At 39.9% G+C, this 25,168-nt stretch overlaps 1 protein-coding gene across 2 annotated transcripts in view; it reads right to left on the bottom strand.

Moving 5' to 3' along the window:
• LOC126354252 (VPS35 endosomal protein-sorting factor-like) overlaps positions 1-24,949 on the bottom strand; it is a 110,639-nt gene extending 85,690 nt beyond the window's left edge. The window contains exon 1 of one of the 2 annotated variants that reach the window (XM_050003770.1): positions 24,526-24,949. In XM_050003770.1, the coding sequence (XP_049859727.1) occupies positions 24,526-24,528 (3 nt within the window). In that variant the 5' untranslated portion in view covers positions 24,529-24,949. The remainder of the gene's footprint in view (positions 1-24,525) is intronic. The other variant, XM_050003769.1, reaches the window with a different exon arrangement.
• Between the last annotated feature and the right edge of the window lie 219 nt (positions 24,950-25,168).

Raw genomic sequence — 25,168 nt, 5'->3', positions numbered from 1 at the left:
AATAATGAAAAACAAAGGGGGAAATGTCTTCCATGGAAAATAAGTATGAATGCACCATGTCATTCATCTGGAACAACCTCCATCTACATATACACTCTGCAAGCCACTGTACAATGCACGGTGCTTTGTACCAATATTGTCAATATCATTTCTTATTCCATTAGCATACTGATCAATGGAAAACTGTTTGTTTATCCTTATGTACTCTTATCTCTTGCCTTATCCTCGTGATCCCTATCCAAGACATACAACAACAACAGCAGTGGTCACACATACTTTTTCTTATACAGGTTCTACAAAATTTACTCAACAGGCTTTCATAAGAACTACATCAAACTTCCTGGCAGATTAAAACGGTGTGCTGGACCGAGACTTGAGCTCGGGACCTTCGCCTTTCGCAGGCAAGTGCTCTACCGTCTGAGCTACCCAAGCACAACTCACAACCCATCCTCACAGCTTCACTTCTGTGAAGTTTGGAAGGTAGGAGACGAGGTACTGGCAGAATTGAAGCAGTTACACAATCTTCATACCTGACAGAAATGTTAACGGAAGTCAGTCTGGTTGCAGACCAAGCTGACCAATCATGTCACCTGCTCTGTCAGTGTGTGATTACTTTGTGTGGGGAGCCCTCAAGTTCAAGGTGTATCACAACAACCATCATAGTCTTCATGAACTGCAGCTGAACATTTCGGATGAGACTGCAGCAATTTCAACAGTCCAGATTCGATCCGTCTTCAGCAACTTGCTAACCAAGGCCCAAAAGTGCCCAAAGATAAATAATGGCCACTTTCAACATATGCTAATGTCAGGTTAGAACTATATTTCCTTTCCTCTACTGCATTCTTTGTACCCTGGAACTTTGTTCTCTTGACCACTATTATTTGCCCCACCCTGCAAATGTATTACATTTTCCTTGAATCCTTCCAACAAATCTGTGTATATCATTTGCCTCCCCTAATAGTGATTTAACTCATAGTTGCAGTTCATATTGCTTCTTATTATTAGCCCTAAATACTTATGTGATGTGACGTGCTTAAGATGTTAATTATTAATCTTGTAATCAGGTAATGTTGAGCCCCTTCTCTTTGTTACAGGCATTATCTTGTGTTCATGTATATTTAAAGAGAGCTGCCACTCATTACGTCAAGTGGATATTTTTACAAGTATTTCTGCATTTCTTATGTCTGACCATAACTGCGCAACAATGATACTCACCTTTAGGCAACAGAATTTTTCATGAACTATGTTACAGTGCTGCTGATTCTATCTGACAAACTATTTATGTATGCTATGAACACTAACTGTCCCATTCATTTCCTTGGTGGACCACTGATTTACTTTCATATCTTTAGATCATTCGCTGTGTAACATAACATAGTACATTCTGTTAGTCAAATATTTGTTGAGCCAATCAGATATCTGTGGGGATACCCCATAGTATTAGTGGATGATGATGTATAATATCAGACATCTTTTATAAATCTAGTGTCCAGCTGCATCTCCTGTCTGTAAAATGTTGCAAATGACAAAAGCAAGCTGTGGTTCAGATGAGCTGTTTTTTCCTGAATCTGCACTGATTCTTTGTGAGAAGATCATACTCTTCCATGAAAGTGATGATGTTTAAGTGTAGCATATGCTCTAGGATCTTGCAACAAATGGACATCAGTGATAGTGGTCTGTAATTCTGTGCATTGTATCTTACATACTTTTTATATACAGAAACAACCTACACTCTTATCCAGTTATGCAGGCTATTCACTGGGCAAGGAATTCTTGACAAATATGAGCTATGAAAGGGGCCAATTCTGCAGTGTATTCAGTGTCAAATCTAAATAGAATTCCTTAGGATCTGGTGCTATCGAGTTTAGGCTCTATTGGAATTTCTCTCTGACTGATGTATTTAAATCTTATGGTTGGTAAAAAGGTTCAGTTATTAATCTAAGTGAACCAACCACAGTTACTCTCATCCATATTAGTTTGCAGTGGGATTCATTTTGGACTTCACTAGACTTATTGTTTTTGCTTGTTGCTATACACACTTCTCCTCTCATGTGTCCAAAATTTTTCTTAATCTCTACTTCAGGTTTCAATTAACTATTAGCTCATAATATGATGTGAGGGCAACCACTTTCTGGGTGAAGTGTGAGCTTCGGAATTTTGCTGGCAGTTAAAAATATTTTAACAGTCTAACCCTTCAGACATTTGATCCAGCTTGTTGGAATAATTGCTTTATATGACACTACATTTCTACTCAAAGGTCTTGGAGTTCTGTGTAATTGAAAAATCCCACAAATCCAATCTGAACATACTCCATGACTTGAGTGGCTGTTTCTGACATATCCAGTGTGACTTTACAAGTCTCCATTGTGTAGCTGTAGAAATCTACAGCTATCTCCTCACAGAACTCACAAAGCTTCTTGTTTAGACTCTTAACCAGGCAGCACATCATAGAGCCCCAATCAATCCTCAGAATGTCATTGACAACTGACTGCTGTGCAGAGATTTTGTGAGTGAGAATAGTCAGATGGCACTGACAGTGGCACTAATAGTGAAATTGAAACACTACTATGTCAGAGCTCTGGCAAATACAAAAAGCAAGTAAAGAAATTAAAAGCACTACAAATGTACAAAAACTATTTGCTGCTGCTGCTACCACATGGAAACACATATGCATTTTGGGAAAACCACGAAAAACGCCAAATTAGCATATGGGGAGCAAGTATGTAAACCTGTATCCCCTTCACATGAAAAGTTTTTGTATTTTTCCATGCATTTTAGTGACTGTGATGAAGACGATACATAAAACTAAAAAATGAACACAATTTACAGCTGTGAAGCATGATAGATCTAAAGTTCCAAGGTGTGATCCCAGTTAGCCAAAGAACTTCTTTCATCTCAGGTGATGATTTGCGAGAAATGTCACATTGCACCATAGTTCAGAGTCCACATTATACTAAGGTGGTCCTATAAATGTCCAGACCAGGAACATCAGTTTAAAGGTAGAGGAAGACAAGGGCAAATCACCTACAACAGGACAATGCCGTGTAAAGGACTGAAGTGCTCAAAGCAACCAACAGCTTGAGCACAACTGTACCTTAGCTTTACACAATAGAAACTCCTGGTCAGAATATAAACAAAATAGGGAAAAGAATATATTGTCACTCATCATAAAGATGACTCGTTGAGTTGCAGATGGACACAAGGAAAAAACTGTTACACATTAGCTCTCGGAGAAAGCCTTCTTCAGAAAAGGAAACTTGCACACTTCCATTCACACAAGTAAGCACACCTAATGCACGTATGACTGCCATCTCTGGCAGCTCAGACCAGAATGCAATTGTCACCTTGAATGAAAGCAGCAATGTGGAGGGAGTGGGCAAGGGGAAATGATAGCAGGGTACAGGTGGGGAGGGGGGAGGGAGATAAGAATGCAGTCTGGCAGAGCGTGCAGGTACTAGATGGAGACATGACAAGACTGCCACCAGGCACAGCATTGGGAGTCTATGGGGAAGGGGGATGGGAGCAGGGGAGAGGTATGGAACGGGTAGTGGAAAATAAGGACAACAGGGAAGGGCAAAGATAGGTAGCTGCATCGGAAGAGGGCAGCACACAATGAGGGTGAGAAGATGTCAATAGAGAGGACATAATAGGACAGAGGGGGCAGAAACTGTTGGATGGAGGATGTGGGGACAGTAGGTTACTGTAGTTTGAGGAGGGAATAATTTCAGGAGAGGAGAATGTGTTATAAGGATAACTCCCACCTTTGCAGTTCAAAAAAGCTTATGGTGGAAGAGAAGATACAGAAGGCTCATGTTGTGAAGCAGCCACTGAAATTGAGTGTGTTGTGCTCAGCTGCCTGTTGTGCCACTGGGTGGTCAACTACGTTCTTGAAAACAGTCAGGCAAGGTCATTCATCCTGGTAGATGGTTGGTTGGTACTCATACCAACACCAAAGGCTGTACAGTGTTTGCCACAGAGTTCATACACGACATTCACACTATTGATTTGGAGCTTTGGTCATTTTGAGTCACCACAAAATTTTATTTATTATTTTCTCTCTTCAGTAAACAGTGTACTCCACCAGCTTCAAACTACTAAGTGGGTCCCTGAATCATCTGCAGTGATGAACTGCTGTGTACTTTACAACCAGCCTTACCATGTGTGCAACAAGTAGCTTGGGCTTTGCATGAACACACCATATGGTAGCTTGTACTGTAACTATACTGATGTATCAATAATTGTGAGCAATCACTTTTTATGGTTGAAACATACATTGTACTATAAATGTAAATCCTTACTTAGAAGTGAATAAAATTAGTCTTAATAAGCTAGTTGTCAATGGAAACGTGTTGAAATTAAGGGTTTAGGCAGTATCTCTAACAGTCCAGTGTTTCCCTTCAAGTTGTTGTGTACTTCTGTAACATTCTCAGGCTCCCACTAAGGCTGCAAAAGCTTAACATGTTATCCTGATATATTACAACATTACTTTAACTACAGTTGATCTGGATTACTGAAGTAGCCGGGTAACCACTGAGCTGCTTCTCTCTCCTCAGACATAATGAGATGCCATTATGGAGAGTTTTAGATTTTAGGGTGCCAGCTAACCTCTCTAAGTCTTTGTGCTTGTATAAGGAATTACATGTGCTAGATATTTATGAGGAATGTCACTTTTTTAGATGAAGTACCTCAGGCTACCAGAAATAAGTCATATTAAACTTGGTTGTTTGGGGAAGGAGACCAGACAGCGAGGTCATTGGTCTCATCGGATTAGGGAAGGACAGGGAAGGAAGTCGGCCATGCCCTTTGAAAGGAACCATCCCGGCATTCGCCTGGAGAGATTTAGGGAAATCACGGAAAACCTAAATCAGGATGGCCAGACGCGGGATTGAAGCGTCGTCCTCCCGAATGCGAGTCCAGTGTCTAGCCACTGCGCCACCTCGCTTGGTCCATATTAAACTGACTGCATGAAAAACACAACACCCAATAAATGATGAGTAATCATTGTGTAATTTTCTATTTAATCAATGTGAAGCACTTAAAACAATTTTTTGAGACAGGGTATGTTATTAGCATTTCTTTGTGAGTAAACAATGAGGTGTTGATTGTTTATTCCATTAGCCTCAATTGTTTCCTGCACAACTTGGAAAAAACACATAATTGAATATGAGCGAATGTTTTCCTGCTCTTGTAGTGTTTGCTGTTGTGCCCTGAATTTTTCCCCTTTCAATCATGTATGTCTGTAGGATCTTTCTGTGATAGTTGTTATCAGCTTTCTGGAGTAAACATGCTGTTAAAAGCCCTGACCAAGTTGCGAAAGCTATTGCTTTGGTGAAAGATTGCCGCAGCATGCATTATGTTGCAGAAAGGTTGTGGACTACACCTTTCATGATTTCCAGGACTGTATAAAGGTACAGGGAAACTGGAGGCTTTGCAAAGAGATGTGGAACAGCCCCAAGAAAAACAACATTGGATAGAGATGACTGAGTCTTACAATTTCAAATTTTCCGCAGCCATCACACCACTGCTACTGAAGCACGAAATTGACTCCACAAGTTCTGAGGGGTCAATGTTGGTGAGAGAACCATTTGAAGAAGACTGGAAGAAGCCAATTTTCAGCTCAGAAGACCTGCTACAGGTCCGGAGCTCTCCAGAGAGAACTGCACAGTTCACTACATTTCACAAGGGAACATCTTGGCTGGACAGCACGATGGGCTCAAGTGTTGTTCACCAACGAGTCGCGATTTGGCCTCCGATCACCTGAGCACATATGATACTTATTACTGATTCACCCTTCTCATAAGTGTCTGCATTCCTTTTGATTACAACAAATTTCTTCTGAAATCAGTCAGCATTTCACATACCCCACTGGAAATCTCTGATTAATATCACAGGCTCCATTTCAGCTCTACAAAAAATGGTAGTTATGTGAATGACAGTTCCACAAATCTGAGTGTGACCAGTACAACTGAGATATTGTAGGTGTATCAGATATTGCATACTAATTAGGCTTCACCCAAAAGATCATCTGAAACAGCAACTCATTGTGCTCCAATATATAGTTTAAACTAATTTGTGACTGATAAACCCTTGGCTGCAAGGAGCCACAGTGTAGCCTTCTAAGTGCAGCACATCTTAACCCCAATTAGCATGAATAAACTCCTTGTGAATGAAAATGGAAATAGATGGCTACCCTCCCTTAGTTCCATGTTGTATGATTCTTAAGAATTCTGGAAATCTCCAGTTTACTTAGTAGCAAGGAAAACAATTTACTGGAAATGAAACTCACATAACTCACTGGATTTCTAAGACTTATAATAGTTTTAATAATTTAAATTCTAGTTAGTTAAAACTTTTAAATAAGCTACGACTTGTTGTGAAAGTTGATGTAATTTGATGTGAAAGTTGAAACTTAATCCTCCATTCCCCTATTAACATAACTGTAGCATCAATAGTTCTTTGTGGCATACAGTTGTCAGTGTAAAGGATGAGCAGTTATTTGGGAAATCATCAAGAAGTAATGAGACATTAGTGGTTCATCTCTGATGAACTTTATATCTTAATAACAATAACAATGCATGTAACTAATCAAAGTTTCTTGAGTGACACTATTCTTTTGCATACATTTGTCTGAGAAACTAAGAGGGACAGAAAGAGGAATGTAATAGCATAGAATAAATGAATATTGCTACAAGCTGTGGTGCATGCAGTGTGGTGTACTGGTTACTGTTGCTAGCTGATGCGCTGTTGGTCACCAGTTCAAATCTAATCATTGGAAAATATTTTTTGTTTGGAATTTACTGTTTCTGGCAGGTTCTTTAAATATCTATGTTTCTCCTGTTTTAATATTCCATAATATTCGATGATTGTATAAATAGCTGCACTCGGAGTCTAGGAGGTAAGTTCTGTTACGGCTGTAAATTGATGTCAGTGATAAATGTGTTTTTAATACTAAACACTGAACTTCACTGACATCCCTGTATTTAGATTTGGACTTATTGTGATTAAGCACAACACTGTTTGGTAGAGATACCTGTTCCTTCAAAACAACTACATCACTGTCGTTCCAATTAGTAACATAAGAAACATTGTGAATGTGGATAGAAATCAAAATACCAGCAGTACACCATTCCTAAGACCTGGATATTCAGGAGACAGATGGATTCCACAACAGCATTAGGTCAGTTGCACATCAGGCATTAATCAGCATTTTCCAGAGACAGTGGTCAGGACCCATCAAAATAGCTGAAGGTATCTGAGACAGTTACAAAATACAACAGATAGTATGACATTATGTGTTTGGCAAATGTGTATTTTTGATTGGACAGGAGAAAATTTATTGAATAGAATTGGGGAGAAGAGGAGCTTCTGGCAGAACTTGACTAGAAGAAGGGATCGGTTGGTAGGACATGTTTTGAGGCATCAAGGGATCACAAATTTAGCATTGGAGGGCAGCGTGGAGGGTAAAAATCGTAGAAGGAGACCGAGAGATGAGTACACTAAGCAGATTCAGAAGGATGTAGGTTGCAGTAGGTACTGGGAGATGAAGCAGCTTGCACAGGATAGAGTAGCATGGAGAGCTGCATCAAACCAGTCTCAGGACTGAAGACAACAACAACAACACAACAAAAACAACAGGGCAAAATGTTTGGCTATTTGTCACATTGTGAATTCTAACATGACAAAAGCCAAGAAAATCTCACACCTGATGAAAAGAGTTGCAGAAAACATAAATCAAACTCTTCTGGTAAAGGGCATCACGACAACGAGGACTTTATAAAATAGTGCTAATGAATTGAGGCAATAAAAGAGAGAAGAATAAGATGAAAGATGTATGACCGACTGCTAAATGTAGTTCTTATGGCAGTTGTGGAAGATCACCATGAGCTCGCTTCTCTCATACACAGCTAGTAAGGGAAGACATGCAGCAGTGTATGGCAGCCAAAAATGTTGGACTGAGTACACAAGAGATAACGGCCTTGAATGTCAATTGGAATATAATGTTGAAGAAAATAGGTATCAGTCTTTAGCACTAATCACCGCCACCAGCCGAATGCATCAGGAAGAACAGACTTAGACAACTCAGACTTATGCCGGAGCCATCAAACGACAACACAACATCCAACCAATGTGGCTACAACTGACTCCTCCGTCAACTACAATGCCCCGCAGAAGAAGAGACATTTACAGGGCAGAGGACAATACACCACTGTGTTCACTGTGAATGCCCAGATCATGTTCTATGCAACTGTAAAGAAAGAAAGCAAGTTTTTGACAACTAATACATCACCAGACATCGACCATCACAACAGTTCTATTCATGCCAGCCAGCTACAGTCAACAACAGTTGATCTATGAGATGAAGCCCATCACCATGCACTGAATGAAATCAATCCTCAACATCCCATAGCAGTTTCCAGTTGTCCAACAGAGGTACCTGCCACTCGTCCAGCCGCTAATTTCAGGAAACCAAGTGCGACAAACATCTATTGCACTGAACTCCTCATAGATGCAAATTGTCCGTGGATGACAGTCATAAAAATGTCAAGATATATCACGGACATCATCATCAACGGCTGACATGGTTGGGTGCAAGTCAACTTGGAGGCTTCCTTTTCCCTATCTTATAATCATCGGCTAAAAAAGACTATACTCCTTGGTACAAAAGCAATTAAAATCAGAGTTCCAGACTTACGACGCTTTTCCAACAATCAAACATAACAAAGGTTCCTTTGAACAGTTGTTTGCCACTGAAGATATTATTCCATAATTATCAACGAGCTGAGTTCCAGTCAGAAATCAATATGTTCAGTTAAAATATGAAGATCTTGTCGATTGCAAGAAGTTACTTAGGCTCACAAAACAAATCTACATGCCAGCAATGATTGAAAACATTGTAGGTGGACACGGAGAACTTTGAATCATTAATTGCATCAAGAAGCATCTACTCATCCCTAAAGTTATGCACACTGAATAAGTCCAGCAAGTCCTTGGAGGGTAGCTTGGTGTTGTTAACAAAGAATTAAATACAATGCAGTGGAGGAAGGTAGTATGAACTGCTGATAGGGTCTGGCCTGACCAAGGAATAATGTCACGAGTGACAGCTGTTCTGCATCCATTTTAAGATACTTTTAAATCAAGAGTGGATAAAACAGGCCAAGCATCCAAGTTAAAACACCAAGTCAACAATGGGGATCATCCACCAATTAGCCAGCACACATACAGGGTGTCACTGGCTGAATAACGAATAATCCAGAAGTAAATGGAGAAGATGCTGCAAGATGACAATCACTGAATGTTCAGAGAGTCCTTGGTCTTCCCCTGTGGTCCTTAGAAAGAAAAAAAATAGCATATTGTGTTTCTGCATTGTGTATCAATGACTGAACAAAATCACAAAGAAAAAGTCTACCCACTGCCATGCACTGATGACACCTTAGACTGGTTGAAAGGAGCGAAGCATTTATCAACTACAGACATGCAGCCGGGATACTGGCAAATTGAGGTTGGTGTGGCTGAGAAAAGACTGCCTTCATAGTTCCTGATGGTCTCTATGATTTCAAAGTTGAACTGAGCAATGCTCCAGCCACCATCAAACATATGATGGATAACTTGCTTTAACACCTTAAATGGACAATGTGTCTTTGGCATTTGTACAAAATTGTTATTTTTTTAAATACATCTGAAAAACAGCTAGCCACCTGACACTGGTACTGAAGTGTGTTCATTCTGTAGACCTCTACGTGAATCTGAAAAAGTGCATCTTATCACCCAAGAAATAAAAATCTTGGTGCACCTAGTCAATGGCGATGGAGTTCATTTCGACCTAGAGAAAATATGAGCAGTCACCGATTTTCCAATTTTTCAACACAACTGTGATAAGCAAAGTACTCTCAGAATGTGCTCATACTACCGTTGACTCATAAAGGACTTCTTTAATGAGGCACTTCCACTGCAAGAACTACTGCACGGAGGCCCCAAATTTTCCTGAAACAAGCAGCATACAAGACCTTTCGTTGTCCTTAATGAGGCCCTAACATAGTCTCCAGATCTAGCACTGTACAAGTATACTGAGAATGATCTTCACACTGATGCTAATGGTTTTGGAATAGAGTAGTAGTAGTACACAATCAACAAGGTGCCAAAAAGGTGCTAGCTTATGCTTCCAGAGTACTACTCTCCAAGCCCAAGATAAATTACTCCACAACAGAGAAAAGAGTGCCTTGCAGATGTTTGAGCCATCAAGTTCCAGCTGTTTTATTTGGCAAACCATTATAGTCATGACAGACCACCATTCTCCCTTCTGGCTGACTAGTCAGATGGATCCGTTGGGTTGACTGGCAAGATGGTCGCGCAGGTTTCAGCAGTGCAATATCATAGAGGTATTCAAAAGTGGATAACACCATCAGAGAAAGGACTTACAAGAATTCCGACCCCTTGCCGGAGGGGATGAGCCATAAGACTTTCATTTGGTACCTGTGTGATCTCGAGAAAGAACATGATTTTCAAAATATAATCCAAGGAAGCATTGTCCAGCTTGAGGGCGCCATGCATGCTTCCAGATCAGGTTCCAATTAGACCACCCCATCTCAAATCAAGGAATCTGCATAAGGCTTTGCACAATGTGTTTGTGCATGTGAAATCACACGGTCGATTCAGTCCTTGCAAATCCATCACATACAAGCAATAACACTGACCAGGTTGGTTGTGTAACTCAGGGCGCAATGTGACCACATGGAATCATTTTGCATAATAGTTCAACAGCAATGAACTCATCTCCCCAAATGTGAGTACAACTGGATTTGAGAGGGGAGCCAACTTCTTTAGTAAGAAAAATGTCTCTGTGGGAGACCAAGAAAGAAAGAGTGACCATTAAAGAGCATCATCAAAAACTCTAAAAGTGGTGAAGTGATGCTTCAGCTGCTGCAAATATGTATCCTAATCTTCTTTGCTGGCATTAAACAGTGGGAACGAGGATGGGTGGGGCTCTATCTGGGAAGCAATCACAGCCTGAACAGGTTATCAACTCTGTGACAAAACCTGAATTTCCTGACGTAACAGGTTGGTTTGCTGCTGCCAGTTACTGCTCCATGGGTTGCATGAGTTTCACGTCCATAAGACAAAGTTGATCTTTTTCCTCATTGCTGACTTATAGTAACCAGAATATGACATAATTCACACGTGCTGGCTGATTGGCTGAGGGTATCGAATCGTGAGTTGCCGAATGTCACCAAGTACAACAATAACATTTGTAAAGGCAAATGTCTGCTTGTGTCTGTGTATGTGCGGATGGATGTGTGTGTGTGTGTGTGTGTGTGTGTGTGTGTGTGTGTGTGTGTGTGCGAGTGTACACCTGTCCTTTTTTCCCCCTAAGGTAAGTCTTTCTGCTCCCGGGATTGGAATGACTCCTTACCCTCTCCCTTAAAACCCACATCCTTTCGTCTTTCCCTCTCCTTCCCTCTTTCCTGAAGAAGCAACCGTCGGTTGCAAAAGCTAGAAATTCTGTGTGTGTGTTTGTGTGTTTTATTTATTGTGCCTATCTACTGGCGCTTTCCCGCTTGGTAAGTCTTGGAATCTTTGTTTTTAATATATATTTCCCATGTGGAAGTTTCTTTCTATTTTATTTACATCATCATCAAGAGAGAGAGAGAGAGAGAGAGAGAGAGAGAGAGAGAATAGTAGCAGTCCCATCAAACTTCCCTCGAGTATTACACTTGTTACCCTTTTCTCTAAAGGACACTCACCATCGAGGACAATGTGCTGGATCCTATTACTTAAGAATTCTTTGAGCCATTCTCATATCTGGAAATTATTGTGTGTATTCGTACCTTCACTAACAGTCTGTAGTGTGGCACCCTGTCAAACCCTTTTCTGAAATCTAGGAGTATGGAATCTGCCTGTTGCCTTTCAGCTATGGTTTGCAGGTTATCATGTGACAATAGGGCAAGCTGAGTGTTGCGTGAGTGACACTTTCGAAAACTGTGCTGGTTTATGGACAGGATCTTTCCTGTCTCAAGGAACTTTATTATATTTGAAATGAGAATATGTTCAAGAATTCTGGTGCAAATCACTGTAAAGGAAATTGGTCTGTAATTCTGTGGATCAGTTCTTGCATCCCTTCTTGTATGCATGTGTAATCTGCACTTTTTTCCAGTCACTTGGGGCTTTGTGCTGGGCAAGAGAGTGCCAATAAAAGCAAGCTAATTAAGGGCCCAATGCCGTGGAGTGCCCCTTGCACAACTAAACTGAGATTCCATCGAGATATGGTGGCTTTTTTTCAATTTTATCAATTGCTTCTCTGCACCAGGTGTGACTAGCACTATGTCCTCCATATGGGAGTCTGTGCGGTGGTCAAATGGCAGTATGTTTGTACAATCCTCCTGCATGAATGATATCTTAAATACAAAATTTTAAACTTCAGCTTTCCTTTTGCTATCTTCTATTGCTACATCATAACGGTCCATGAGTGACTGGACAAAAGCCTTTGATATGCTTAGCAATTTAATGTAGGACCACAAGTTTCGGTTAGATCTTCCGCTAAGGTATGGCAGCAGTAGTTGTTGCATGCTTCGCACATTGATATTTTTACACCTACACACCTGTTGTTTTTGCGCAATCTCTTCTGAAAGACTAGTGCAACAGTCCATGTCACCGAAGTCTGTTATTATATCAAAATGGGTCTTTCCCCTCCTTAATCTACTTACTCAGCACACACTTCTCCAGAGTGCGATTTACAATCCATTTAATTTGACCCATAATTGGCTCTGAGCACTATGGGACTTAACATCTACGGTCATCAGTCCCCTAGAACTTAGAACTACTTAAACCTAACTAACCTAAGGACGTCACACAACACCCAGCCATCACGAGGCAGAGAAAATCCCTGAGCCTACAAGGAATCGAACCCGGGAACCCGGGAGTGGGAAGCAAGAACGCTACCGCATGACCACGAGATGCTGACCCGTAATTCCTCTACTTCCAGTCATGTTGTTGTTGTTGTTGTTGTTGTCTTCAGTCCTGAGACTGGTTTGATGCAGCTCTCCATGCTACTCTATCCTGTGCAAGCTGCTTCATCTCCCAGTACCTACTGCAACCTACATCCTTCTGAATCTGCTTAGTGTACTCATCTCTCGGTCTCCCTCTACGATTTTTACCCTCCACGCTGTCCTCCAATGCTAAATTTGTGATCCCTTGATGCCTCAAAACATGTCCTACCAACCGATCCCTTCTTCTAGTCAAGTTGTGCCACAAACTTCTCTTCTCCCCAATCCTATTCAATACCTCCTCATTAGTTACGTGATCTATCCACCTTATCTTCAGTATTTTTCTGTAGCACCACATTTCGAAAGCTTCTCTTCTTGTCCAAACTAGTTATCGTCCATGTTTCACTTCCATACATGGCTACACTCCAAACAAATACTTTCAGAAACGACTTCCTGATACATAAATCTATATTCGATGTTAACAAATTTCTCTTCTTCAGAAACGCTTTCCTTGCCATTGCCAGTCTACATTTTATATCCTCTCTACTTCGACCATCATCAGTTATTTTACTTCCTAAATAGCAAAACTCCTTTACTACTTTAAGTGTCTCATTTCCTAATCTAATTCCCTCAGTATCACCCGATTTAATTTGACTACATTCCATTATCCTCGTTTTGCTTTTGTTAATGTTCATCTTATATCCTCCTTTCAAGACACTGTCCATTCCGTTCAACTGCTCTTCCAAGTCCTTTGCCGTCTCTGACAGAATTACAATGTCATCGGCGAACCTCAAAGTTTTTACTTCGTCTCCATGAATTTTAATACCTACTCCAAATTTTTCTTTTGTTTCCTTTACTGCTTGCTCAATATACAGATTGAATAACATCGGGGAGAGGCTACAACCCTGCCTCACTCCTTTCCCAAACACTGCTTCCCTTTCATGCCCCTCGACTCTTATGACTGCCATCTGGTTTCTGTACAAATTATAAATAGCCTTTCGCTTCCTGTATTTTACACCTGCCACCTTTAGAATTTGAAAAAGAGTATTCCAGTCAACATTGTCAAAAGCTTTCTCTAAGTCTACAAATGCTAGAAACATAGGTTTGCCTTTTCTTAATCTTTCTTCTAAGATAAGTCGTAAGGTCAGTATTGCCTCACGTGTTCCAACATTTCGACGGAATCCAAACTGATCCTCCCCGAGGTCTGCATCTACCAGTTTTCCATTCATCTGTAAAGAATTCGCGTTAGTATTTTGCAGTTGTGGCTTATTAAACTGATAGTTCAGTAATTTTCACATCTGTCAGCACCTGCTTTCTTTGGGATTGGAATTATTATATTCTTCTTGAAGTCTGAGGGTATTTCGCCTGTCTCATACATCTTGCTCACCAGCTGGTAGAGTTTTGTCAGGACTGCTTGTCCCAAGGCCGTCAGTAGTTCTAATGGAATGTTGTCTACTCCGGGGGCCTTGTTTCGACTCAGGTCTTTCAGTGCTCTGTCAAACTCTTCACGCAGTATCTTATCTCCCATTTCATCTTCATCTACATCCTCTTCCATTTCCATAATATTGTCCTCAAGTACATCGCCCTTGTATAAACCTTCTATATACTCCTTCCACCTTTCTGCCTTCCCTTCTTTGCTTAGAACTGGGCTGCCATCTGAGCTCTTGATATTCATACACGTGGTTCTCTTCTCTCCAAAGGTCTCTTCAATTTTCCTGTAGGCAGTATCTAGCTTACCCCTAGTGAGATAAGCTTCTACATCCTTACATTTGTCCTCTAGCCATCCCTGTTTAGCCATTTTGCACTTCCTGTCGATCTCATTTTTGAGACGTTTGTATTCCTTTTTGCCTGCTTCATTTACTGCATTTTTATATTTTCTTCTTTCATCAATTAAATTCAATATTTCTTCTGTTACCCAAGGATTTCTAGCAGCCCTCGTCTTTGTACCTACTTTATCCTCTGCTGCCTTCACTACTTCATCCCTCAGAGCTACCCATTCTTCTTCTACTGTATTTCTTTCCCCTATTCCTGTCAATTGTTCCCTTATGCTCTCCCTGAAACTCTGTACAACCTCTGGTTCTTTCAGTTTATCCAGGTCCCATGTCCTTAATTTCCCACATTTTTGCAGTTTCTTCAGTTTTAATCTACAGGTCATAACCAATAGATTGTGGTCAGAGTCCACATCTGCCCCTGGAAACGTCTTACAACTTAAAACCTGGTTCCTAAGTCTCTGTCTTACCATTATATACTCTATCTGATACCTTTTAGTATCTCCAGGGTTCTTCCACGTATACAACCTTCTTTCATGATTCTTAAACCAAGTGTTAGCTATGATTAAGTTGTGCTCTGTGCAAAATTCTACTAGGCGGCTTCCTCTTTCATTTCTTAGCACCAATCCATATTCACCTACTATGTTTCCTTCTCTCCCTTTTCCTACACTCGAATTCCAGTCACCCATTACTATTAAATTTTCGTCTCCCTTCACTATCTGAATAATTTCTTTTATTTCATCGTACATTTCTTCAATTTCTTCATCATCTGCAGAGCTAGTTGGCATATAAACTTGTACTACTGTAGTAGGTGTGGGCTTCGTATCTATCTTGGCCACAATAATGCGTTCACTATGCTGTTTGTAGCAGATTATCCGCATTCCTATTTTCCTATTCATTATTAAACCTACTCCTGCATTACCCCTATTTGATTTTGTGTTTATAACCCTGTAGTCACCTGACCAGAAGTCTTGTTCCTCCAGCCACCGAACTTCACTAATTCCCACTATATCTAACTTTAACCTACCCGTTTCCCTTTTTAAATTTTCTAACCTACCTGCCCGATTATGGGATCTGACATTCCACGCTCCGATCCGTAGAACGCCAGTTTTCTTTCTCCTGATAACGACATCCTCCTGAGTAGTCCCCACCCGGAGATCCGAATGGGGGACTATTTTACCTCCGGAATATTTTACCCAAGAGGATGCCATCATCATTTAATCGTACAGTAAAGCTGCATGTCATCGGGAAAAATTACGGCTGTAGTTTCCCCTTGCTTTCAGCCGTTCGCAGTACCAACACAGCAAGGCCGTTTTGGTTAATGTTGCAAGGCCAGATCAGTCAATCATCCAGACTGTTGCCCCTGCAACTACTGAAAAGGCTGCTGCCCCTCTTCAGGAACCACACGTTTGTCTGGCCTCTCAACAGATACCCCTTAGTTGTGGTTGCACCTACGGTACGGCCATCTGTATTGCTGAGGCACGCAAGCCTCCCCACCAACGGCAAGGTCCATGGTTCATGATCATCTCTATTTATTGTTTAAGTTGGATGCTAACAACTGCTTATCTGCTCTTTCTAGCAGATTGATTTATTAACTTTGATAACCACCATTGCTGTGATGACATCATGATCACTATTCCCTGCCACTATAGTGACACCATCGATAAGGTTTGTAGCAACAAGGTCTAAAATATTTCCATTGCATGCAGGCTGTCAAACTAGTTGCTCAAGACAGATTTCAGAAGATGTGTCCAAATGTACTTCACAAGGTTGCCTGTCTGTACTCCCCACAATGAATCCATAGATGTCCCAGTCTACACTCAGTAGGTTAAAGTTGCTTCCAACTAATACTGCATGATCTGGGTATTTATCTGCTACAGATTTTCTCCGAAAGACTCTAAAACTATTATGCCAGAATCGGACAGTCAGTACAAACATCCAACAATTAATTTGATTTTACCTACACATATTATACATGTCCAGGTAACTTCACAGCCACACTCAAAACTGATGTCATAGGAGACAGTATTTTCATCAACTGCAATGAACACTCCCCAACTGTGATGTCTAATCCGTCTTTCCGATATACGTTATACATTCAGACACACTGAATACACTCTACATAAAATAAAAGAAAACCACTATGAAGCAATTATCTGAATGGGATGGAAGCTAGTAGATGTGACATACACATACAGACAAACAAATTATTACAATTTCAGAAACACTGCATTATTTATTCAAGAGAAAGAGCTTTGCAAATTTAGCAGGTCAATAATGTGTCAGTCTGGAATCTCACTGACTAGAGTAGAATTGTCTACAGTGATGAGTCCTGCTTTAAATTGAGCCCCAATTGCCAGCAAATCTAAGTCTGGAGATGCCCAGGACAGGAGTGGGATACCAACCCAATCGTCATCCACCAAATGGCCTGACAGTCATGAGTGATGGTCTGTGGTGCTATTTTGTTTCATAGCAAGACCCCTTCATTTATCATACACAGCACAGTGGCATGTCAGTGATATTCTACACTCCATTTTGTTGCCTTTCATGGAAAGCCACCATGAACTTACTCTTCAGCAAGATAATGCCCACCTACACATGGTGAGAGCTTCTATTGCTTATCTTCGTACTACCAAATCCCACTTGGGCCAGCGAGGTCGTCAGATTTCTCCCCAATCGACAAAGATTGAATCATTATGGGCACCGATCCCCAACCAGCTTGGGATATTGATGATCTAACATGCCAGTTGGACAGAGTTGGGTACAATATCCATCTGGAGGACATCCAACACATCTATCGATCAATGGCAAGCCGAATTACTGCTTGCATAAGGGCCAGACTTGCTCAGTTTGCGAAGCTCTTTCTCTTGAAAAAATCATCATATTTTTCTGAAATTGTTGTATTCATCATTTGTTTGTACATGTGTACATCGCACATACTGATTTCTGTCCCATTCAGATAATTCCTTTGTGTTGTGTGTGTGTGTGTGTGTGTGTGTGTGTGTGTGTGTGAGAGAGAGAGAGAGAGAGAGAGAGAGAGAGAGATTAGCTCTCGATCACAAGAATAATCTGAGTGTGATGAATTTGCTGGAGGGCAGTAAATTTGGGAACTTTATTGTAAGTCATACCTTGTCAGAACACATCGGAATTGATGAAATCTCAATCATCACTGCATTAAATGACACTGCTGCTGAACAGAGGGATGATCCAGCTCTGCTGGAAACGACAGAAGCCTTGAAGGTGGACAAACTGACAGAAGGAGAATTCCAATTAATTAACAGAGCACTGTGTATGAGGAACTATGATCCAATGGGGCAGAAATGGTTACTTGTCATTCCAACTCAGCTATGGCCAGCTATCCTGGAGTTTTTACAAGACACTCCGACATCTGTTCTTAAAGACTAAAGAAACAGATACAGGTATCACTGGCTAAGTCTTTATGGATCTTTTAGACAGTATGTGAGCACTGCAAAGTGTTCCAACAACAAAGCACAGCTGGAGTTATCTTCGGAGCATTTTGTACCAAACTCGCCTGCAACAGTGCCACTCCACAAAACTGGAATCAACCTCTTGCGGAAATTCTTTAAGTTCATGAATAGGAATAGATGGTCAATAGTCTATCCTAATTACCTCACTTGCCATGCTGTCACCAAGGCTGTGCTAACTGCTGGAGTTCCAGAAATTTCAAGGCTAATTGCAGAAGATATCAGTTCAACATTTGGGCCATCCTGCTCCCTCAATGCTCTGATTGTTGGAAAGTTTTCCACAATAGACTAGTAACAAAGGCAGTTTCATATTGTGACATCACCCACAGTATGACAACTGCTTACCATCCACAGATGAAGGTTCTCGCACAATGCTTTAATAAGACATTGGCAGATATATTCTTGATGTACATTGACGTTGAGCAGAGAGATCAAGATACAACACTGCCTGTCATGACATTTGCATACAAAACAGTGAAGTGAGATACAGGCTTCACACCTATTCTTCTGCTCCAAGGCTGCAAGGCCAGAACAACAATCAATACACTGTTATCTTTTCAACCGAATAATACTCAGGGTGACTGAGTGAAAAACTTCAACACTAGGAATGAAGAAGCAAGGGAGTTGGCCGATGAATCAATGCTGTAAATTGAAACTTTTAGCACTGGGCAGAAGCATGTAAAGGAACGATAGCTGACAATGCAGTGAATAGATATGGACCCAGCACAGCAGTTCATAATGGGAGGGATCCTCTATGGTATACAGTCACTGTAAAGAAACCTTTAAACAGAGATTATTGCATAATAGGTGTAAAACAAAGTTGATGCTGAATGAAATACAATTGGCTGTCAAGAGAACAATGTGTGTAGCCTACAGTGACTACTGTAGAAGAATACAGTCAAATGATCTTTCACAAAACCCAAAGAAATTCTGGTTGTATTGACAGGCACCAAAGTTAGTTCCACTTCCTAGAGAATGAAACAGGATCTGAAACTGAGAGTAGCAAAGCAAAAGTGAAATAAATCCATGCCAACTTCTTGGAAGAAAGCACATCACACTTGTCTACAAGAAAGGTAGTAGAATTGATTCACAAAACTACCATCCAATATCCTTGACATCAACTTGTTGTAGAATCTTAAAACATATTTTGGGCTCAAATTTAATGAGGTGTCTTGAACAGAATGGCCTCCTCAATGCCAACCAGCATGGACTTCAAAAACATTACGTGATATCCCACTTGCACTTTTCTCACATAACATACTGAAAGCTTTAGACCAAGGCAATCAGGTAGATTCTGTATTTCTTGATTTCCAAAAAGCAACTGATGCAGTACCACACCTATGCTTATTGTCAAAAGTATGATAATATGGGCTATCAAGTGAAATTTGTGACTGGCTTGATGACTTTTTGGTAGGGAGGATGCAGCATGTTATTTTGGCTGGACAGTCATCATCAGATGTAGAAGTAACTTTGGGTGTGTCCCAGGGAAGTGTGCTGGGGCCCTTGCTATTCATGTTGTATATTTACAACATTGCAGAAAATATTAATACTAAAATCAGGCTTTTGCAGATGATGCAGTTATGATTAATGAAGTAGTAACTGAAAGAAACTGGATTAATATTCAGTCAGATCTGGATAAGATTTCAAAGTAATGCACAGATTGGCAACTTGCTTAAATGTTCAGAAATTTAAAATTTTGCACTTCACAAAATGAAAAAACATAGTAGCCTGTAACTATAATATCAATGAGTCACTGCTGGAATCGGTCAAGTCATATAAATACCTGGGTGTAACACTTTGTAGGGATCTGAAATGGAATGATCACATAGGTTCAGCCATGGGTAAGGCAGATGGTAGACTTTGGTTTTTTGGTGGAGTATTGGGGATGTACAATAAATCTACAAAGGAGATTGTTTAGAAATCGTTCATGCAACTGGTTCCAGAATATTGCTCAAGTGTGTGGGACTGTACCAGATAGGACTAACACGTGATATTAAATGTATACAGAGAAGGGCAGCATGATGGTCACAGGCTTGTTTAATCAGTATCAGAGATACTGAAAGAACTGAACTGCAAACTCTTTAAGATAGCTGTAAACTAACCCAAAAAAGTCTACTGACAAAGTTTCAAAAACTGGCCTTAAATGATTCCTCATGGAACATACTGCAACCTCCTACATATTACTCACATTGGCATTGTAAGAATAAGATCAGAATAAGCACTGCATGCACACAGGCATTCGAACAATCAGTCTTCCCACACTTCATATGTGAATAGAACTGGAAGAAACCCTTATAATTTGTACAATGGGACGTAACCTCTGCCATGCACCTCACGGTGGTCTGAAGAGTTTAGATGTAGAACTTCAGGTATGCCCCAGGGAAGTGTGTTGCGACCCTTGCTGTTCGTGTTGTGTATCAATGATCTTGTGGACAATATTTATGCAACCTCAGGCTTTTTGCAGATTATGCAGTTATCTTTAGTGAAGTCTGAGCCTGGCGTCAGCTGCCAGAGACTCTGGTCATGTGTGTGTGAGTTGCATTTGCATGAGTGCATGTGTGTATGTTGTCTGTTTCCGACAAAGGCCTTGTTGGCCGAAAGCTCACTTTCCGACAGTCTTTTTGTTGTGCCTACCTGTGACTCAGCATCTCCGCTATATGGTGAGTAGCAGCTATTCTTTACATAATACTGTTACATTCCATCCTGGATTCTTCATTGTTAAATATGGAATTGTTCTACCAAAAAGTGATGGAAGAATCCATTAAAAAAGGGGACTGTAGTTATGTAATGTGCTAACTTCTGTCTTATAATGCTGTAATAAATTGACTACATACATTTATGTAGCTCCAACACATGGCTCTTAGGTCTGCCAACATATCTCAAATTCCAGCAGCAGTAACCAACAGCCACCACATGATGATCTCGAACATTTGCTTCAACGAAATATTGTGGGATTTACAAGTTTCGATCTAGCAGTAGGCCCAAAAGCCATATACTGAACACATCTACTATGAAAGCTTGAAGAGTCACAGCCATGATCCTGTTTCCGCAGAATAAAGCAGTACTTTTGCTCTTCATAACTGTTGTAAATGAAATATAACTTGCTTTGCTTCAACAGCTGCCAACAACAGCAAAAACTGGAATCATTCTGCTGTTAACGCAGTTCCAAGAGTACATATTAAAAATCTGTGTCACAGTACAACACATTAGCTAGTGTGGCAGAAGTGTAGTCCATATTTTATTTCCCACAAAAATGAAGTGGAATGATTGCATTCGTGTCAAAAACAAGGTCACATCCTCCACTACATGGACATTCTCAATATATCTGTCAGATGCAGTTGGAATACTGTAGCACCAAAATCAAAGGACAAAAAATTAAATGAGAAAAATGGGTGCTCAATTGAAACAGGAAGATGGAACACAAGGTCTGCAAGGTCAGCTTGAGTATGAGCTCCAAGACTACCACCGGAACTGTAGGCTGTTTAATGCATTAAGATATTCTGCTGACGGAAGCAGTCTAAAATATTCTTCCATCTCTGTGTGTGACATGTACAGGTTTTTCTACATTTGTATCCTTTCTGCAACCAAATACTCTATGGTAACTCTCCTAACAAACTGAAAACAGTAAGTGTTGACAATATTTTATAAGCACTGGACATACATCTGGAAAAATTAATGAACATTTAGACCTTGAGAAAAATTGTATTCCAAGCTGCTTGCCACTCTTCTGCTGTGCCATCTATTGATGTTAACTAATCTGTAGCTAAGATAAAACTTTGCTCTTGGCAACACAGCATGTCGACAGGCTTGAAAGTGAAAAACAGTGTATCTATGTGGAGCATTACATTAGCCTACTATTTTTTCCTAGTCCCTTTTTATTCTCCTTCATATACTCTCCTTCATAGATTTGCAGGCATTTTCCTCAGTGTATTCACAGTGATATGCTAACAATTACAGTTCCAAAGTATTTTAAATCTTTTCCTTCCAGTCCATCCATAATATACCATCAGCCAACAGTATTCAGATGAATGATATTAATTTGGCTACAGAGATGTCAAAATCATTAAATCTGTTTTGGTTTCTTATAGAAGGTCAACCAGGATTTGAATCCAGCAACTCATGAAGGAAAAACCAACATGTTTAGCAAAAGATATTTCAGGTATTTTACCTCAAGTGAACACTAGGAGATGGAGTAAGCAATGATTATTTTTGAGTTATGTATTTCTGACTACCCTGATTTCATATTTCAAATAGCCTACTTTTATGAGGATATTCCCTTCACACACTCAGAATTTTAAAACAACAAACAAGGTTGTTTATAATCTGCAAGGCTGTTCATATGGAACTCAGTAGTCTCTTTTCATCAAACTCTGAGGACACAAAGTTATTAATTTATACATCTATTGTTTGTTATTCTATATCAAAAACAATATTTCTGAATATGTTGAATAAACCGAATATATGAAGGACAGGTTCTCAAGAACAGGAAATAATGTGGATCCATTCAAAATGTACACAATTGCCATTCTTTGCTCATGAGATACTAAACATTTATCATTCAAAATGTTTCTACAGTGTAACTGAATATGTTAGCTTACAGAAATACTAGATCCCAATTTCTTGTTAAGTAGGCCAAAGTTTTAATGTGTTACCAGGTGTACCATGTATGATGTGCCTGTCACTGCACAAAAATGTTTCTCTTGTCGGTTTCCCATTTTCTCTGTTTGAAATGCAGTGCAATACATCTCTGCAAGAATATTTGTGATGGATATGGTGTTGGTAGGTGTTCATGTGTTTATATTTTTCAGAAATGTTATATAATGTGATCATGTGTGTATATTTTTCAGAATAATAATATAAAAAAGTTTCATGTTCTTATTATATCATTATTATATTTCTTGTGCATGATGTAAGATCCTTGCAGATTAGATACATGTTGTTTTCTTTTCAAATCATATAGCAAATAAAGTGGCTAAGCCAGTGGTAATGCACCAGACTCACATTGAGGAAGAGCAGGATTCATAGCCCATTCACCAATCCCGACTTGGGTTTTCTATGGTTTCCCTAAGTTGGTTAGGTAAATGCTGAGATGGTTCCATTGGTAAGGGCATGAGACATTCTGCCCTCTTCTTTTCTATTTCCTGGCCTTATGCTGTGTTTCCATGGGATTATGGGATTGGGATGTCAATCTGGATTTGGCTGTTAGTAGTAGTGTGTGGCTGGATGCTCTTCCTGTCACCATTCATCATCCCATTGACGTATGCATCTAATTTGCCATTCTCAAAATAGTTTTGAATATCAGTCATTATTAGAAGAAAAGTTGACTAAGAAATGTAAAAGTGTGCAGGTAATGGGCATGATGTTTGGATTTAAAAGCAACAGATAGGCTTTGAAATTATATCAAAGTATTCAGCTGCTGATCACTGTCATTGTATATCACTGAACTATACTTCCTTGCATTAGAAGGGATAGTATTTATACGATACTGAACCAATAACTCTGATACAAATGACTTATTAATTGTTCGAATATAAATTAACTAGGAAGGCCAGTAAAACATGGTATAATGCCCAGTTGAAGAAGAGATCGTTAAGACAGAGCATATGTACTGGCCAAGGATGAGGCTGTAAACTGGCCAAGGGCTTCCGGCGAAAGCTTCAAATGAACCAACGAAATCATGAAAAATCCATATAATTTTGATCAAACGGGAATTTGATCATCACAGCTCCCTAACGTTATATAGGCCGGTGTTCTTACCACGGCGCCTCATCGCCGACAACTAATCAAAACATAGGTTAATAAGCGTATCAACATTTTTCTTATTGTCTAACTTAAAATTTTCATTGCTTGTATTCGTGTAAAATTGTTGAGATACTCTAACAACCGCACAATGCAATATTCGCAACAGAAAGATAATAAAAACAAAGTTTTGATGCCTTTTTATTTCCCACCGATTACATGTTGCTCATGAACACTTATATAACTATTGTAAATGATTTCGTCATTAACTATCGATAAATTGTGGTAAGACCAGTTGATATTTACTTTATGTTTGTCAGCTTTTTGTGTCATTAGATGCGAGAGAGGGGACAAAATTTGCTATATATTTACCGGTACTTGTAGTACGAATGACACATGTCACCGCCGCTTTGAAAAACATAACACACAACTTTTTGACAACAGTAGCACTAATTGCACTTTGTTATTTATATTATAAAGCGGTGGTGTTGTTGTGCCAATGTGGAAAATGAATCAGGCTTATCGGATGGAAAACTGTTATACACATAACCTCACCATTCACATGAAGACTGGCGAACAGCACTCATTTCGTTAGCGTGTAAGAATGTTATGTAAGCTATAACACTGCAATAATAAACACAAAACTCAACACAGAAAAACTCAATAACAACACTGTTTCGCAAACGTAAACATTTGTTTACTTGCTTTGACAGTTGATATTACAACATCTTTGAAAGCGCAACGGAGACCGCAGTCACTCAGAGTTTCATCTATGAATTTCCGCGTCGCATTTTAAGACTCCTGTCTCTGCATGCAGCAAACATCTCACGTTTGTAAGCAATATCAGATTCCGAGATTTCTTCACGTCAGCCGAGTACTAACGTGTGATCGTCTTTTTTGCCCTTGTTGTTCCTTTTACGGAGACTGTGGATAAACAAATCTATTAGTCATCGTATGATCACAGCTCCTTCAAAAAGTCACTGATAAGATGATTCACTATAGCTTAAATTAAAGCAATAAGGGTGAAAATACGTTGAAATCAGTGTTCTGTTACTTAACAAGTTTGTGACGTGACTGTTGGTGCACCTCAATCGATACGACAGCAAATACAACCTCTGGGAGATGGTGACAAGACGCGGCAGCCATCTCTGGGCTCAACAATGAGTTTTTTTTTGCTGCAAGTCTTCGAACGCGGCAG

This window comes from Schistocerca gregaria, chromosome 3, assembly GCF_023897955.1.
Source record: "Schistocerca gregaria isolate iqSchGreg1 chromosome 3, iqSchGreg1.2, whole genome shotgun sequence".
Classification (NCBI taxonomy): Eukaryota; Metazoa; Arthropoda; class Insecta; order Orthoptera; family Acrididae; genus Schistocerca; species Schistocerca gregaria.
Note: the sequence above shows the minus strand (reverse complement) of the source record. Positions and strands in the feature narration are given on the sequence as shown.